This window comes from Manacus candei, unplaced genomic scaffold (assembly GCF_025592945.1).
Source record: "Manacus candei isolate 608988 ecotype Guabito, Panama unplaced genomic scaffold, ASM2559294v1 h1tg000049l, whole genome shotgun sequence".
In the NCBI taxonomy this organism is placed as follows: domain Eukaryota; kingdom Metazoa; phylum Chordata; class Aves; order Passeriformes; family Pipridae; genus Manacus; species Manacus candei.
The window spans coordinates 26976292-26990790 of record NW_026138097.1 but is presented as its reverse complement, the minus strand read 5'-3'; the positions used below and the strand labels follow the sequence as shown (position 1 = coordinate 26990790).

At 43.0% G+C, this 14499-nt stretch overlaps 1 protein-coding gene across 1 annotated transcript; it reads right to left on the bottom strand.

The window, feature by feature from the left end:
• Positions 1-6110: 6110 nt before the first annotated feature.
• ZNF622 (zinc finger protein 622) lies at positions 6111-14220 on the bottom strand. Its single transcript, XM_051799334.1, has 7 exons — positions 14087-14220; positions 11395-12011; positions 9785-10039; positions 8909-9071; positions 8027-8139; positions 7041-7184; positions 6111-6460 (listed from the first exon to the last, which is right to left on the bottom strand). Exons 2-7 carry the CDS (start codon positions 11999-12001, stop codon positions 6333-6335), a joined length of 1410 nt encoding a protein of 469 aa, XP_051655294.1. The 5' UTR covers positions 12002-12011; positions 14087-14220; the 3' UTR covers positions 6111-6332.
• Positions 14221-14499: the final 279 nt, after the last annotated feature.

Genomic DNA, 14499 nt, shown 5'->3' with positions numbered 1-14499 from the left:
GCATGGCTGAGTTAAGCAGACAAATAAGCAAACCAACACAGACTATACAATGAATTATGGGGCTTCTAATGACACCCATTGGCCAACCTCTAAAGTATTCCAGGATGACGGACAGAGCTCTGCACCTTACAGGTCACTCCTCCCTTCTCTGTGGGACTGTGAACCATCTACTGGTAGGAAAACTGATGCAGCTGCCGTGTGTCCTGTATTAAAGATGAAAAAAGATGATGCCATTTACCAGGCACTTGGATGTGGGTCAACTTAACATATATTATTTGAATAAAAGAAACAGTCCAGGTTTATTGTTGGTCTATGGCCAGTTTAAGGAAATATCAGTTGGTATTCCTTAGCATTTAGTGGAAAAAAACCTTGAAATAATTCTTCATTTTGAAATGCTGTGTTTTGAAAGCCTGCACAGTGTAGTTCAGTTAAAATATGGCAACTTGAATGGCAGGATTTATTGAAATACTGTGACTGCAAGGAATTAAGTGAATTAGGTATGACTGCACCTATGAAAGATGTCAGAAAATACCAGGATTTTGGAACACTTCAGTGAATATTTTACCAAGATTTTCAGTGCACATAACATGAGCAAACACATAGCTGCCCTACCTGTTAAGGCATTACTGGTGGTTAGTGTAGCAGAACAGTGAGTCACCAAATGCAGATCTTGCCTAGGAAAGACACGTTGCTTTCATGTCTGTAAAGAGTGGAAATTTAAGGGTGGAAAGCCACCCAAGCCAGAAAAAAAGAAGCCAACATATCTGTAGATGACTGCATAAACCTTGCCAAACCACTGACAGGCATTGGCAAGGGTAGAAAATGTGAAATTGTTTTTGCAGGGTGGAATTAGGTTGAGGTGGAGCAATGCAAGGCAAATTGGCCCTGAGATTTACAAGCATGCTCTCTTTTCTAGCTTAAAAGAATGGCAAATAACAGGAAGCCAAGGCAGGACACCTCAATCAGGCTTCAGCTGGTATTTAGGGCTGCACTTGCACGTGTTGCAGAGCCTGGCATTAGTGTTTTGCAGAGGCCACAAGCCCCTCTGGAGCACTGCAGCCTGTGTGCCACAGGGTGTATGCTCAGGAAGACTCCTAGTGCCTCGGCTTGCTGAAAAATGTCCCCAGAGCTGAGTAACAGCCTATCCTGTAGCACTGCTCTCATATATCTGAGGTGCTTGGTTGAAAGCATTTGTCATAGAAATGCAACTTCTGTTGGTCTGGTAACTATTTACTGAGCCACTTAGTTTTGTAAACTTCCAGCTGCTGCCAATTCTGTTATTTGGGTTACTGACTGCCAGTCATTCCTAACCATACCTGTGTCCTGAAGATCCTTCAAGAAAGGAGTGTTAAGATACAAGGTTATTTGATCATGTGAGTATGAAGTTCTTCTGAGTCCTGGTACACATTCACTTCTCCTATTAACAGGATGCAGGAGGAGCAAGCCTCTTAGTTCCATATGAAAGGTTATGGAATTTAGCACTGTAAATTCCTGGCAAATATAAAGTTGCATAAATAAATACAATAAAGTGAAAAACAAGCAAGACACCAACATAACAAGTGTAATTAATGACAGAAAATATGTCTCAATGTTAGATGACCCTTTTCCTTGCATAAGAAAGGTGTATAAGGACATACATGTTTGGTAATGCCGTTGTGAAAAAACTTGCTTAAGGATCGTTCTTTGCTTTTGGAAGAGTCACATAACTTTACACTGGGAAGTACTTCCAGAGGAAAGTGATTCTGATTCCCTTCCTGGCTGAACTAGGATTTATTACTCTGCTTTAAGTCTGGTACAATAGACATGCAGAAATCCTTAAAACAAAACCAGCAGGTGTCCTGTCACCACCTCTGTCACCCCTGAAGTGCCTGGCTGCTGCATCTTACACAGCTTGGGATGCAGTGGGAGAGAACAAAAATTTCCACTGGGTCAGATTCCCAAAAAGATATGTTTTGGCTTGCTCTGAAGACACGTTAAGTGCCATCAAATGGTCATCTTAACTATCCAGGCTCCGTCAACTGCTGAGGATTCAGGATTTGATGCCAGTCTGGTGACTGCTACTCTGCAGCTGCAGCAGGGTAATCTGTTGGACTAAAGCAATTAAACATTGAGATTCAAAGAGTTTAAGACATATTTTTAGTTTTCAGTCAGATGTGCCCTAAAGCTTACCTATAACTTCTCATCTATTATAGGTCATAATAGTATAAAAACCCACTTGAGTCTCTGCAGTGTGGTTTCCCATCTGCAGCACTGTGCCCATAGTGTGCAGGAAGATGCCTAAACTCCTGAGCAGATGAAGGCCATTAGCACAGGATGTCTCAATTTCAATAGATAAAAAATAACTTTTAAAAGTTGTAGCGGAGAATCTCGGTGAGATGCCCCTCAAGCACCAGATGCTAGCTGGGCAACAGTCCAACTCCTTTACATTTCAGGCCCTTTGCCTTGTGGAAACTGTTTAGGGATCAATAATGCACTTTGAAAGGGGCTGCTTCCTTTAAATAGATCTTTACTTGCTGACTTGCAGCTTTAGCATAATTAGCTGTTAATTTGTTTTAATTCTGAGTCTCCTGTGTCTCTTCCACTCTACATCCCTTATGCTTCTCTCTCATTCCTAGCCCCTCCCTTCCAGATAACAATGACATATTTTTTCCATCTAGTAGTATTTGAGTTGATTTTAGATAACTGAAGTGTACAAAACAGAACTACTTCCAAAAGTAGACAGCAGATGTACAGATATACTCTATCAGCTTCACCAGTTCTTTCATTCTGCTGCTTCATTCTGCAATGCCTGATGCAACATTGGGATTGTTTCAATACTTAGCAGTTAAAGGATGGACACGCAGGCAGAATCCAAAGAAACCTTGTCCAGAATAAGGTACCTGTTCTATGCTTCTTCCCAGCCCTTCCTACTATGAATGCACCAGCTTGAGAAGGGATCATCTCCTCCTCTGGGAGGAGATGCCCACTGAATTACAATCATATCAGGAAATTCTTGCCCCAGAGTACCCACTATACCCAGAGACAGTCTCAAATCTACTTGGTTGCCTCTAGATTTTACTTTTTTCTCATTCTCATTGTAAGAACCAGAAAATGCAAGGTTAGACTTGCACAAGTGCAAGTCTAGATCATAGCTGGAAACAGCTCCTTGTTGGCAACCAATATTTGGAATTCCTTTAATAAACAAAAAACTGCCCTCAGCTGTCCTTCGTACAGGGAGGTAGAAGACTCAACACTGAGAAGTGTGTTTAATAAAAACATTCTCAGATACTTTAGCATAGCTGGAGTTACCTAGAAGCTGTGCAGACTGTAGCACTGTTGCTGAATACTGCTGACAATCCTCATACTTGTTCCAGCCACCCTGTGCCAGCAATGCTCTCCCAGGACCTACATAAAGATATTAACAGCAATTCATCTCACAGAAGCCTAGTGCTAATCTTAACTCGTGGTAGTGGTGAGCTTTGCCTTCTCTGTTATGCATGAATGTACTCTTACTAGGCTTTACTTATTTTCATAGTAAACACATTTGTGGGAAAAGCTTTCCTGTGCCCTCTGCTGGTTTTCCAAGGCACCCATTTTCAGCCAAGTGTTTAAATTCTTTCTGTAAAATACCAAGAGGTTCCAATATATCTCCTCCATTTTCTTCTGACTAAAGTGCAACAAGATGTATAGGACAGGAACATAGGTACATATCACACCAATCACCTACTTCTGCTTCCCCATGACCTGCAAAATGACTACCAATTTTTATTTTTGCTCACTTGCATTTTTTCTGAACTAGACTGTTCAGGAAATTCAGGCAATCCTCACCTTTTCATAAGCAACAGGCTTCTTTGAGCAAGTCTGCACAGAGAACAGGAGTTTCCTTTCGTGCCCTTTCATGTTGGGGAGAGCAGAGCAGCAAACTTCACACACCTTCAGACTGAACCTTACAGCCCTAAAGTAAATTGTCACTGGATCAATTATCTCCTTATATTTCTGCCTTCACTGCCAAGACTCCTTTAGTACTTAACACTAAGATTTTAGCTGTTGTACTAGGTTATGCCCAAGACTCTTCCGGAACAATTCTCTTGTCTTTAATGTAAGTTTTGTATATTCCATGAGTGTTTTCCAAAAGCTCCAGGCTGAATACTGCTTTGATGGTCACTGGTGACTTATACTGGTATTCAAAGCCAGTTCTGCAGGTTTCAAGATTCAGGTTAAGAAGTCTAACCCTTCTGTTTCTGCATTTTTGTGGCATTTTACTTTGCCCTTTGTGTAAAGACAATCTCACCTGTCCAGAAACATAAGACCCTTTGATAGTAATCTCTAACTCCAAAGAAAAAGATATAAGCAGTTCCCGATGGCCAGATGTTGAGGCTTGAAAAATACATGTAGGATATACCCTCAGTTCTAGAAATACATAATTGCAAGCTGGGCCAGGTTATGACTGTAATAAGGGATATGGTGTCTAAAGATTCATATAGCTTGAGTCACATAGCTGAGACCAGGTATCTTACTTCTAACTTTGAGAGTGAAGCCTAATAACCCTCTAGAGCAAGCCCTCTAGAATAAATTCAAATGTGCACTAGATGCAGCTAGGGATAAACAATGGAAGTAACTCTACCTTGCCAGGAGAAAGGAGGTATTAATTAATGAACCCAACTTTAGTTTAAGATTTTGGATGTGAACATAGCCTTTCTTGAAAATTCTCTCTGTTTCAGTTTGCCTTTTACTCAAATCTGTACCTTTTTTAACATATTAGTCAGTTGACTTCTTAAATGCTGTGTCAAGCCTGTAGCCTGCATTACTGCTCAAGTTCTTTCTTCTTAGTAAAAGCAGGAACAGCAAAAAAACCTTCCAAGGCAGTAGAACTTACTAAAAAAAAACCAAAATCACCAACACACAAAACACCACAGACAAATCCACAAAACAACAAATCCCACACAGCATGCATGAAATTATCACTTTCCTAAGAGTCCCATAAAGACACTGCTCCCTCAGAAGTGCTGATATGCCAGTGGTACTGCTGTTTCTGAACTTACCCCTTAGGGAGACTTTAAGTGGTCAAAATACAGTGTTAATGGACAAAGTCTCTCTCTACTATTCTCAGTGATATCATGAACACACTATTCACAAGTGGGGAAGAAAACTTGTATTGAAATAATGCCAGTGAAAGCCACTACTAGGGAATACAGAGCAACTGTAAAATGCAGAAGTGCAACTTGACTGTAACCAGCTGCAGCTGCCTTCATAATGAACGGACAGGCAAGCAAACAGCCAATTTCCTGTGGCATACACTCAGAGTCCAGCACTACAGCTCCGAACTTCATGAGCTAGCTCACACTTCTGGGTGTAAGTGCCTGCCTCCCTACATGAAGGTCAGAACTGGTAAAGTCATGGAAACTTTTAAGACCTACAACACCAGGACTGACAGCAGCGCTGCTGCCTCAGCTCTTCAACAAGCAGGTTTTCTCTACACCTGCCTGCAACACTTCTCCTGCTTAAGTGGGAGAGCCGGCCTCCGTTCTAGCCAACATGTGTCTTGTATGAAACAAAATCAAATACCAAACACCAGTACTGAGTGGTAGCAACAGAAGCTGCCACCAACAGTGTGACTCTTCACAGTTCTAATCAGGAAATCAGCTGAAATTTTGATTGACATTTGTCTAAAAGTTATGATAATTTTGAGCAGCTTTTAGAAAATGAAAATTCATTACATTCAATGTAAAACAACTGCACTGTAAATTATTAATCCAGTCCTGAGCTGGAGCACTAGGCAAGTACAGTCAACTTCTGAGGACAATATTAATCCTGAAGTTATATTTTCCATCAGTGCATTTCTTCAAACAATTATCACTTAACCTTCCATGAACCTCTGCTCTGAAATTTTCACCTCAACAGTGCCAGCTAGAAGTCCAAAACACCCTGCTAACATATCTCTGGCATCACAACTGAAAACATTCAGTACACTCTGTCTGAGGCTCTAGGATCTTCTTTCCGCCTCAACCAGTTTGTAGAATTGGAAACTGAAGATATTCAGATAAATGGCATCGTCAGCTGCCCCACAGAAATGGGCTGCACAAAGATGGGCAGCAAGACTATGCATGCATGTCATTCATAGCCATGACTACTTTGCCACATATTCCACAGAAGATATTTTATTTTTAAGTTAGGCCAACCCTCATTTCACTGCAATAGACAAGTTCCCTTCTCTTCTTCTCAGACAGGAAAGCACACCAGCACACACATCAGCATTGGACAGGTACCAGGTCCATTTTAATAACAGAATCCACAACCCAGAGACCATTAAATCCCCCTTCCCATAACCAGTTCCATGCAGCTCTTTTGGGAATTCAGAATCTGACTTGCATCCGGAAATGCATCTGCTTTGTAGCATTGTTACTCATTCCTGTCTTGAGCATCCACTTTGCCTTCATTCTCTGCAGGTACTGCATATCACGCAGCTGAGCGGAGACGGCCCCTTCAGGGAGAGAGCAGGAAGAGAAAGAGGGATCAGTGTCTGTAAGCTTACTACTTACATGCAAACCAGCTGATCTGTCCATGTACATCAGCAGTTAGCTATAGGTTTTCCTTTCCACACTGGCACACTTCCTTTTACTCTTCCCTGGGGAAAGGCCAGTTCCCTCTATGAATATCCACCAATGTGACTAAGGGAAAAGGTTGTTTTGCATCCTAAGCCTGATTCTTTTATTTCAAAAGTGGATACAGAACACACCACTGTTCCCCAACTGGAAAAGTATTCTGTCAAAGTATGATTTATATTACATGATTAAATAGCAAGAGTAGTGGCTTGGACAGGCAGAAAACAAGAAATCTCAGGAAGTTATCTAAATGCAAAGCTGCACAGAAGCCGTGCTGGATTTTAGACACAAGCAACTTCCTGCAACTTACTCTGCTTGGATGTCAGGAATGAAAAGGAACCAAGTGGAAGACAAACTACTGCATAAACCCCACATGTAAAACAAAGTTGGCCTATCCATTTGCCGAGCGATGACATCCTAGAACCTCCTCCTCTGCAAAGCCCTCACGCTGTCACTCACCTGCCTGGCCCGTCCAGCCCAGAGCTCTGTACTGCTGCAGCACCCGACCCACTGCCTTCTTGTTTTTCGCAACAGCCACCGCTCTTGACAGACCAAACCGCTGCTTGTAGTATCTCATCAAAGAACGATGACCCACTCTTGCACCTGTTCAGAGGAGAGGACATCTTATCATGCATCATGAAGGAGCTTCTGAAATGGAGTATTCAAGCACATTGTGAAAACTATGGAAAAACTCTATGCTGAGAAACACTTTTAAAGGGTCCAGAACTTTAAAAATTTTAGGACAATTAGAAACTTAATGTAATTACTGTAAGAGCTGCTTTAAGGAAAAACACAAAAAGTACTGTGGTACAAGAGGGCCTTAGCTCAGGTAACAAACAGACAGTTATCAAAAAAGAAAATTTTAATTAGTGGAATGAGCAGCGAGGCAATGCCATTTCAAGTAACCAGGGAAGTAACTTGCTGACATTCAGGAAATCTTGTGTAACTGCATATTTGGCAGCACTTTTCAGAATGAAAGGGCTGAGGTCCCCTCATACAAAAACACCAAACAAAAAAACCAAGCAAGAGTGCCAAATGCTAAACAAGAGAAAGGCTGTTTAAATAAATTAATTTACAGAACTAGTTTACTAAAGTAGTTGGTAGCTGGCTCTCTGCAAAAAAACCCCTAAACCTAAGTTATAGCCTTTCCGAGCTGCACTAAAACAAGTTATGGAAACTCCTGGAGTACACCATGAGAGTCACATGTCAATGAAGAGGTAAAATGCCAAAGGAATCCACTGCCCCAGTCCACATATATATCAATGCTGAAGAAGTTGAACTATTTGGCAGTGACAATAATGGAAGGTAAGGACATAACCCCAAAGATGCAAAATTACCTTCCCCCTTCCCAAAAGAAAACACAACAATGGCCTATGCTACAGGTAATGGCTGCAGCTATGAGAAGTGCAGAGAAAGTATGGTACAACACAAACCCTATGGCCTACCTGAAGGAAGGATCAGCTCCATGGTGTCATCATCATAATCCAACTCTCTCTCTGCTGGGCGCTTTCCAGGCACCTCCACATCTTCCCCGTTCTCGTGATCAGGGTAAGTGCTCCTGTGGAAGAGCAGTAGTACACATGGAGAGTAGCCACAGCTATACAGACTCATTGTACAAAAGAACTGCCACGCACAGCTACAGCAAGCCACAAATGCTGTCACATTTTACCTACCTTGGTGTGGGAGTTCTGCCCAGTAGCAAATTGCCTTGAATAGAGGCTGGAGACAAGGAACACCCTTCCTCCAACCCTATTCCATAACTCAACATGGTTCTGCTGCTGGTGAAATACCATCACAGCGCAGCCCACCGGCTCTGCACAGCTACTGAAAGAGCGCTCCCAGAAGCTCCACTAAATGCACCTGTCACCATAATATGAGGTATTTCTGACCAGAATGAACACAGCTTAGGATAAGTTACAGAAAGTTCCACAAGAGACCTCTAAATCACAGCAGTCCTGTTAAACTCCAGCTACATAACAAAAAATATGTCAGAAATCCTCAGTAGATTTTAAGTCCACAATCTGCCTCAAAGGTAGTAGAAGAGACAGTTACACCCTTTTATGGTCTTTTCTGGTGCACTGAAATCTATATTCAATAACAAACATACAAAACAGAATTCAAAATATATTTTCATGTAGGACTGGTAATAGTGATCACAGAAGAGGAGAACCAATCATGTTGTTATGCTTACCTAGAAAAGTGGTGAACCAACAATGCAAAATAAGTATCAGACACAGGACTAAATTTTAAGAATGAATAGTTTCTGTTGAAATATTTAACCTCCTGTTTGTCTGTCCCCATCTGTGCTCAAAGAAAAGTGTCCTCACCTAAAATCATAGAAGTCTGCAAATTCCAGGGCAGCATCTCCATCTGTGAACAGTTTGCAGTGGCTTTTATCATTCATGTGAGCCTGTACTGCTTCTGTAGAGTAGAAGGATTTCCCTTTTTCATTGCACCAGATGCAGATTTTCCCAACGCCAACTTTCTCTCCTGCAGAAAACAATGGTACTTCTATTGGTCTGAACAGAACCTCCCCAGTCAGTAATTAACATTTCTGTAATGAAGCCCTCCCAGCTTGCAGGCAGAGAGATTGAGGCTTTTCATTTCCAGAAAAGCCCTGCTGTTCCAATGCCTTGACCATATGGCCCCATCAGGGACAAGTCTGTGCATTTAAAGATTTCTTGTGACAAGGTATGGATCATTAAGTATAATCAATAACACATTTTGTACTTCCAATACATTTTTCTATCTGATACTCCAAAATTATTTTATTCTCATCATTATTTGTAGGCTTCAAGGAAGATGAATTTTTTCCTACCTTTTAGCTCTCTCACAAGTATAGTAAACCAATGAGGTAAACACTTGCAGCTCATTAGTAGGATAATACAGTTCATATGCACACTTCAGCAAGAGAATTTTGTCCCAAATTTCATGTTATCTGAATAACTGTCTCAACATTAGAAAACTATGTGAGACCTACAAAGTACACAATCACGTTTTCTCAGTGGGGTTTTCTCTTACTCCTCCTGGAAAGCCTGTGGTCCTGCTCATCATCAAAATACTGAACTTGACAGCATTCAGATTTTATACAAAAAAACACCCCCAAAAAATCACAAAACATTTGGTGTCATATCCAAATGACAATAAGCAATATCAGTGTATAATTATCCTGACCAAAAATCACAGAAGATTTACAAGCATACCCAGGTACTTGATTAGTCCTCTGAGGTCCACGAGATACTCTATGTCTGGAATAAAGAAGCTGTGAATTTTTGTCATATGGGCCACATTTTTTGTGAGAGATCTTGAATGATGGGGACAGAACAAGCAGTCTGTGACTGGTATAGCCCCAACAGCAGGCGTGCTTTCAGCTTCTGCCTGTTCCTCCTCTTCTTCTCCCACACTTTCCATCTCTTCTTCAGAGCCGAAGTCTTCATGAGAATCCATATCTTCCCAGTCTTTTAAAGGAAGTTTAAAAAAAATAAAATTATATGATTACTTCTCCCAAGCAAAAAAGTACCAGTTAAGTCAGAAAAAGCCATCATAGAAAATACTGCGTTTTCAGTTCTTACAGCTAAGTGCCACACAGTCACTTCCAGGTGCAAGAATATACCATTGCCAGTAAAAACACATTTTAAGATGCACAGCAAAGCACAAGGTTGCTCATAAAAAAATTGGCAGATCTGATACTTTTTCCCCTCCGCTTTCTTAGCTATTAACACTTTATTGCTGTTTCCATGCCTCGCAGTTAATTCACAACAGCACAAAACCACAAGAACGGTGCATTAAAAATAAGACAACTCTGACACCATCAGGAAAATACTCATATTCAGCAGTGACTCAGCAGTGAGGGAAAACACACTCCTGTTCACACACACATCTTTAACAACAGAGAACAATCCCAGCTGTCACAGATGTTATATGTTAGTATATACCAGGCTATAATAAGAATTCTACACATTTGCAGGATTACTGCCAAGCTCATTAACAGATAAGCCATCAGATCATACTGCTAGGGGAGTACAGAAGTATTTTTTAAGGAATTTGGCTCTGCGGCAGCGAGCATTTCACAGTACTCTTTCCCTACTGGTTCCCTAAAAAATGCCATGCCTGTTTGAGAACAGGTAACAGGGTGCTTCCCAGCGTTGTATGCTGCTAAATGGAGATCTTTGCTATAAGATGCAGTTCAGTAATTTTAAAACCCTGACACTGAATTGACAGAACTTGTAAGAAACATCTCTGGACAAACACTTTAAAGGAAAATTAACATTCAGAAATCTACTGAGATTTTAGCATTACAATTTATGACTAACACATTAATCCAAGACAGGTGCAAGTTGACTTCTTTTTTAGGTGTTAAGGTGCATGTTCAGAGGTAAATGTTTCTTCTCCTGTAGAACAGATTTTCTGAACTGCAACTGAAATTTCAGCAGCACAAAACTGCTCTAACAGATGTAGTAACATGACACAGGGGTTTCAGTAACAAAGCTGGCATGAGGTTCCACCTCATTCCTATCTGTCCCCTTGCTACAGTTGAATCACCCCATTCAACTGCTCCAATAGATGTGTTTGGAGCTGCACTGTCAACTACAGCACTGAAAGCATCCAGGTTAAAAAATAACCCTTTTCTGGAAACTCTGAAGCTGTCATCTTTTCAGCTGTCTGCTTTCCAGGCTGACCTTCAACAGAAACCTTTATTCACTGGAACAGGCAAGACCTTTTCTGACGGAAAATACTGCACTTCTACAGAAGGCTTTTGCACAAACCATGGCTTACCCCAAGTTATCCCTTGTCCGTATGTTTACTGCCTTACCTTCTTCATTATCCTCTTCCTCCTCTGCTTGTTGCTTGGCCAGCTTCTTTGCTTGCTGTTCAAACCACTGCAGTCGAGGAGGTACTTCTGGTCGCTCTCTGCTCTGTGCTAAGCTGGCACTTTCCTTAGACACTGGAGAGCTACTTGCATTACTAGGAAATAAATGTGTTTTCTTTGGAGAGGAAGATGGCTGAGCTCTGATGGCTTGCTGAATAGCCGTATTCATTTCATCTTTGTTCACACTCTCTGGGGCCAGCCCCTTTTCCAGGTTCTTCTCATTTAGTATTTTTACCTTCTTGCTAACAGCTTGAACAGCTTTCTTCTCCAACTCCAGGTGCTTCTTGGACTTCAGGTGATTCTCGTAGGCATTGAAGGTGGAGAATCTCTTGCTGCAAACTGTGCAGTAAGTGGCAGTGATTTTGTTTTGCTCCTCTGCTACTGCTCTCTGCGCTAGGACTCTCTCTTGGAAATTCTCAGCAGTGACAGGAGGCATGTCAGCAACTTTACGCTTCAGGTTGTACCTGTGCCAGTCAGTTTTGTAATGGGCACGCTGAATGTCACCATCCTTGAAAGCCACACGGCAAGTGATACAAGTGTAGGTTGCCATTACTAGAAAGCTGGAAAAAAATAAAATCATGCTAAAACAGATTAAGTAACAGCCACAAAAAAAACCCCCAACACGACACCCTGGGTGTGTTATGCACGAGCAGGAGCAAAAGAAGAAACTTATAAAAAAAAAACTTTGATACAGTTACTAGAGGTTACCCATACCACAGCAGCATCTGAGTATCCAAGCTCTGGATGCAGAAAGACTCACTGTACCTGTCGGGACTGAGACACAGAAGAGGGCTCCCAGTCAAAGTACAACAGTGTTTCAAAAGCTCTGCACTCTTCACTGAAGATCAGAGATTAAAGGTTCTTAACAAGCTTGTGTTCTGCCAACTCTAAGATTTTGAGGAGACTAGTGATTGCTCCAAAATAAGGGTAAAAAGGGAAAACTGCTTTCAGGCCTATTTTCCATTTTTTACAGCCTTACCAAATGGGGAAAAAAAGAAAAGTTCCTGCATTTAAAAATAAAGCCTTCCTAGCTCTTCTGGAGCAGTGCATGTAGTGTTGACAACACTTTACCCTGCAGAGCTGTTCACCTGGAGGTGCAGCCAATCATGCCTAGATCTAGCACTTGAAGCCACTGATCTTCCTCCACTTCCAACCATCCAGCTGAGCTATGTTACTGGGGCTGTGACAGGACAACTGGAGAACAGTGACCTGTCACTGATGCTTTCAGTCCTTTCCAAAGCCACGCATTTCCTTTCTTCTCAGTGCTTAATGAAACTCAACTTTTTCTTAAAACAAAGCTGATGGAATCCCTTGAATGTTCCAAAAGCAAAGAGCAAAAAAGTATGTTCTAACTGGAGATCACAGAAACCACCCTCATCTTTTAACTGATTTAGAGAAACCATGGCTTAATCGGGGAAAAAAAAAGAAATAATACATCAGAATGAGAGGTTCTGAAAGCAGGCAGAGGAAGAGCAGCCCCTCCCAGAAGCTACCAACAGGGAGAAGCAGTGGCAAAATCAAAAATACATAGAGAGTCAAAAGACACATTATGAAACGCTCATACCCTGTAACAACTGGACTCCTTACTTACTGCTTGTGTTATCTCTAATGCTACAATGATAGGCAGAAAATAAAGGCCATACTGTTTTATTTGAAATACTATAAGCATCCATTCAGTGTAACACATGCTTTTTGTGTTTCAGAGAAAAATGTATCATCTGCCCACTGAGGTACTCCAATTGCTCCCTGAAGCATTCCCCTCCCACCTGCAGAGCTCCCTGCCCTTTTCCCAGCCCAAGCATCAATCTTACAGCTACAAACCACTGATGCAGAGCCACGTTGACTGTTAATCACAAACTCCTTGCAGAAACCTCAGGGACAGAACAGTCTGATCTGGTCCATGAGACATAGACAGTAGCCACACACTAGATTACCATGGGGGTATTTAAAAACACCCCGAAAAAACCAAAAAGCAGAAGAGAAGGAATGAAACTGACAGAATCCACAGCCATAAATCTTCACCTCTGGCTACTAAGCTAAGCAGAGAAGTGCTTACAATTCAAGCTGCATAAAGCAGAAGGCGGCCCTGCAGTACCCTGTGTAGTTGCACCACCACTTCCCATGACCCACCTACATTTTCACCTCCCGTTTCAGGCCACCAGGCCCAGGCCCCGAGTCCTGCCTTGTGTGGGGCTCGGGAAAAGGAAACCCGCGGCGCTCACAACCCGGCAGCCCAGGAGGGCACAGCCAAGCCCTGCCAGACAAACTGGGTTCTCCCCCATGGTCTTTATCACGGGTGCTGCTTTCAGCCGCATTTAAACTGAGCCCGCGTCCCTAAGGCTGACACGAGGCAGAAAGGCCTCACCGGCGGGGTGTGTGTGTTCATTATATGGACACCAGAAGTGCGGGCAAAACTTAAAAATAAATAAATTTTAAAAATAAATAAAATGAGAGATAAGACGTGGCGCAGGCGGCAGCCGGGAGCGTCCAGGCCAGGCCGGGCTCACAGGGAGCCTCCGCCCCAAGGGAGCGCAGCCGGCCCGGCCGCGCCGCCTCCCCGCCATCCCCATCGGGCCGCCCCGGCCCGCCCCATCCCGCATCCCACCCGTGCTCCCGGCCGGCCCCGCACACGCACCTGCGGCCGGCTGAGCAGAGGGTCCCGGGTGCGGCCGCCGCAGGACGGACGAGCAGGAAGCGGCCGCGCAGCGTCCGGCGGGAGGGGCCGGGCCGGGCCGGGCCCCGCTTCTGCCCCCGGGCGGCGGGAGGCCGCGAGACCGGGCAGTGCCAGGGAACGCATACGGGAGCGGCGGGACCTCCGCTGAAGGGGTTTTACTTTCACGGAATCGATTAGGTTGGAAAAGACCTCTGAAACCATGGAGTCGAACCTGTGACCGAACACCACCTTGTCAACTAGACCATGGCACTGAGTGACACGTCCAGTCTCTCCTTAAACACCTCCAGGGGCGGTGACTCCACCACCTCCCTGGGCAGCCCATTCCAATAGTCTGATCACTCTTTCAGTGAAAATATTCTTCCTCATGTCCAACC

What these genes read in the sequence shown, in the direction of transcription:
- ZNF622 (XM_051799334.1), bottom strand. Translation starts at nt 12,001, where the DNA reads ATGGCAACCTACACTTGTATCACTTGCCGTGTGGCTTTCAAGGATGGT. An exon ending in GGAAGAGGATAATGAAGAAG is followed by an intron (nt 10,040 to 11,394) that starts GTAAGGCAGTAA and finishes TTCCTTTAAAAG; the next exon opens with ACTGGGAAGATATGGATTCT. An exon ending in GGAGCTGATCCTTCCTTCAG is followed by an intron (nt 7,185 to 8,026) that starts GTAGGCCATAGG and finishes TCCTCTGAACAG; the next exon opens with GTGCAAGAGTGGGTCATCGT.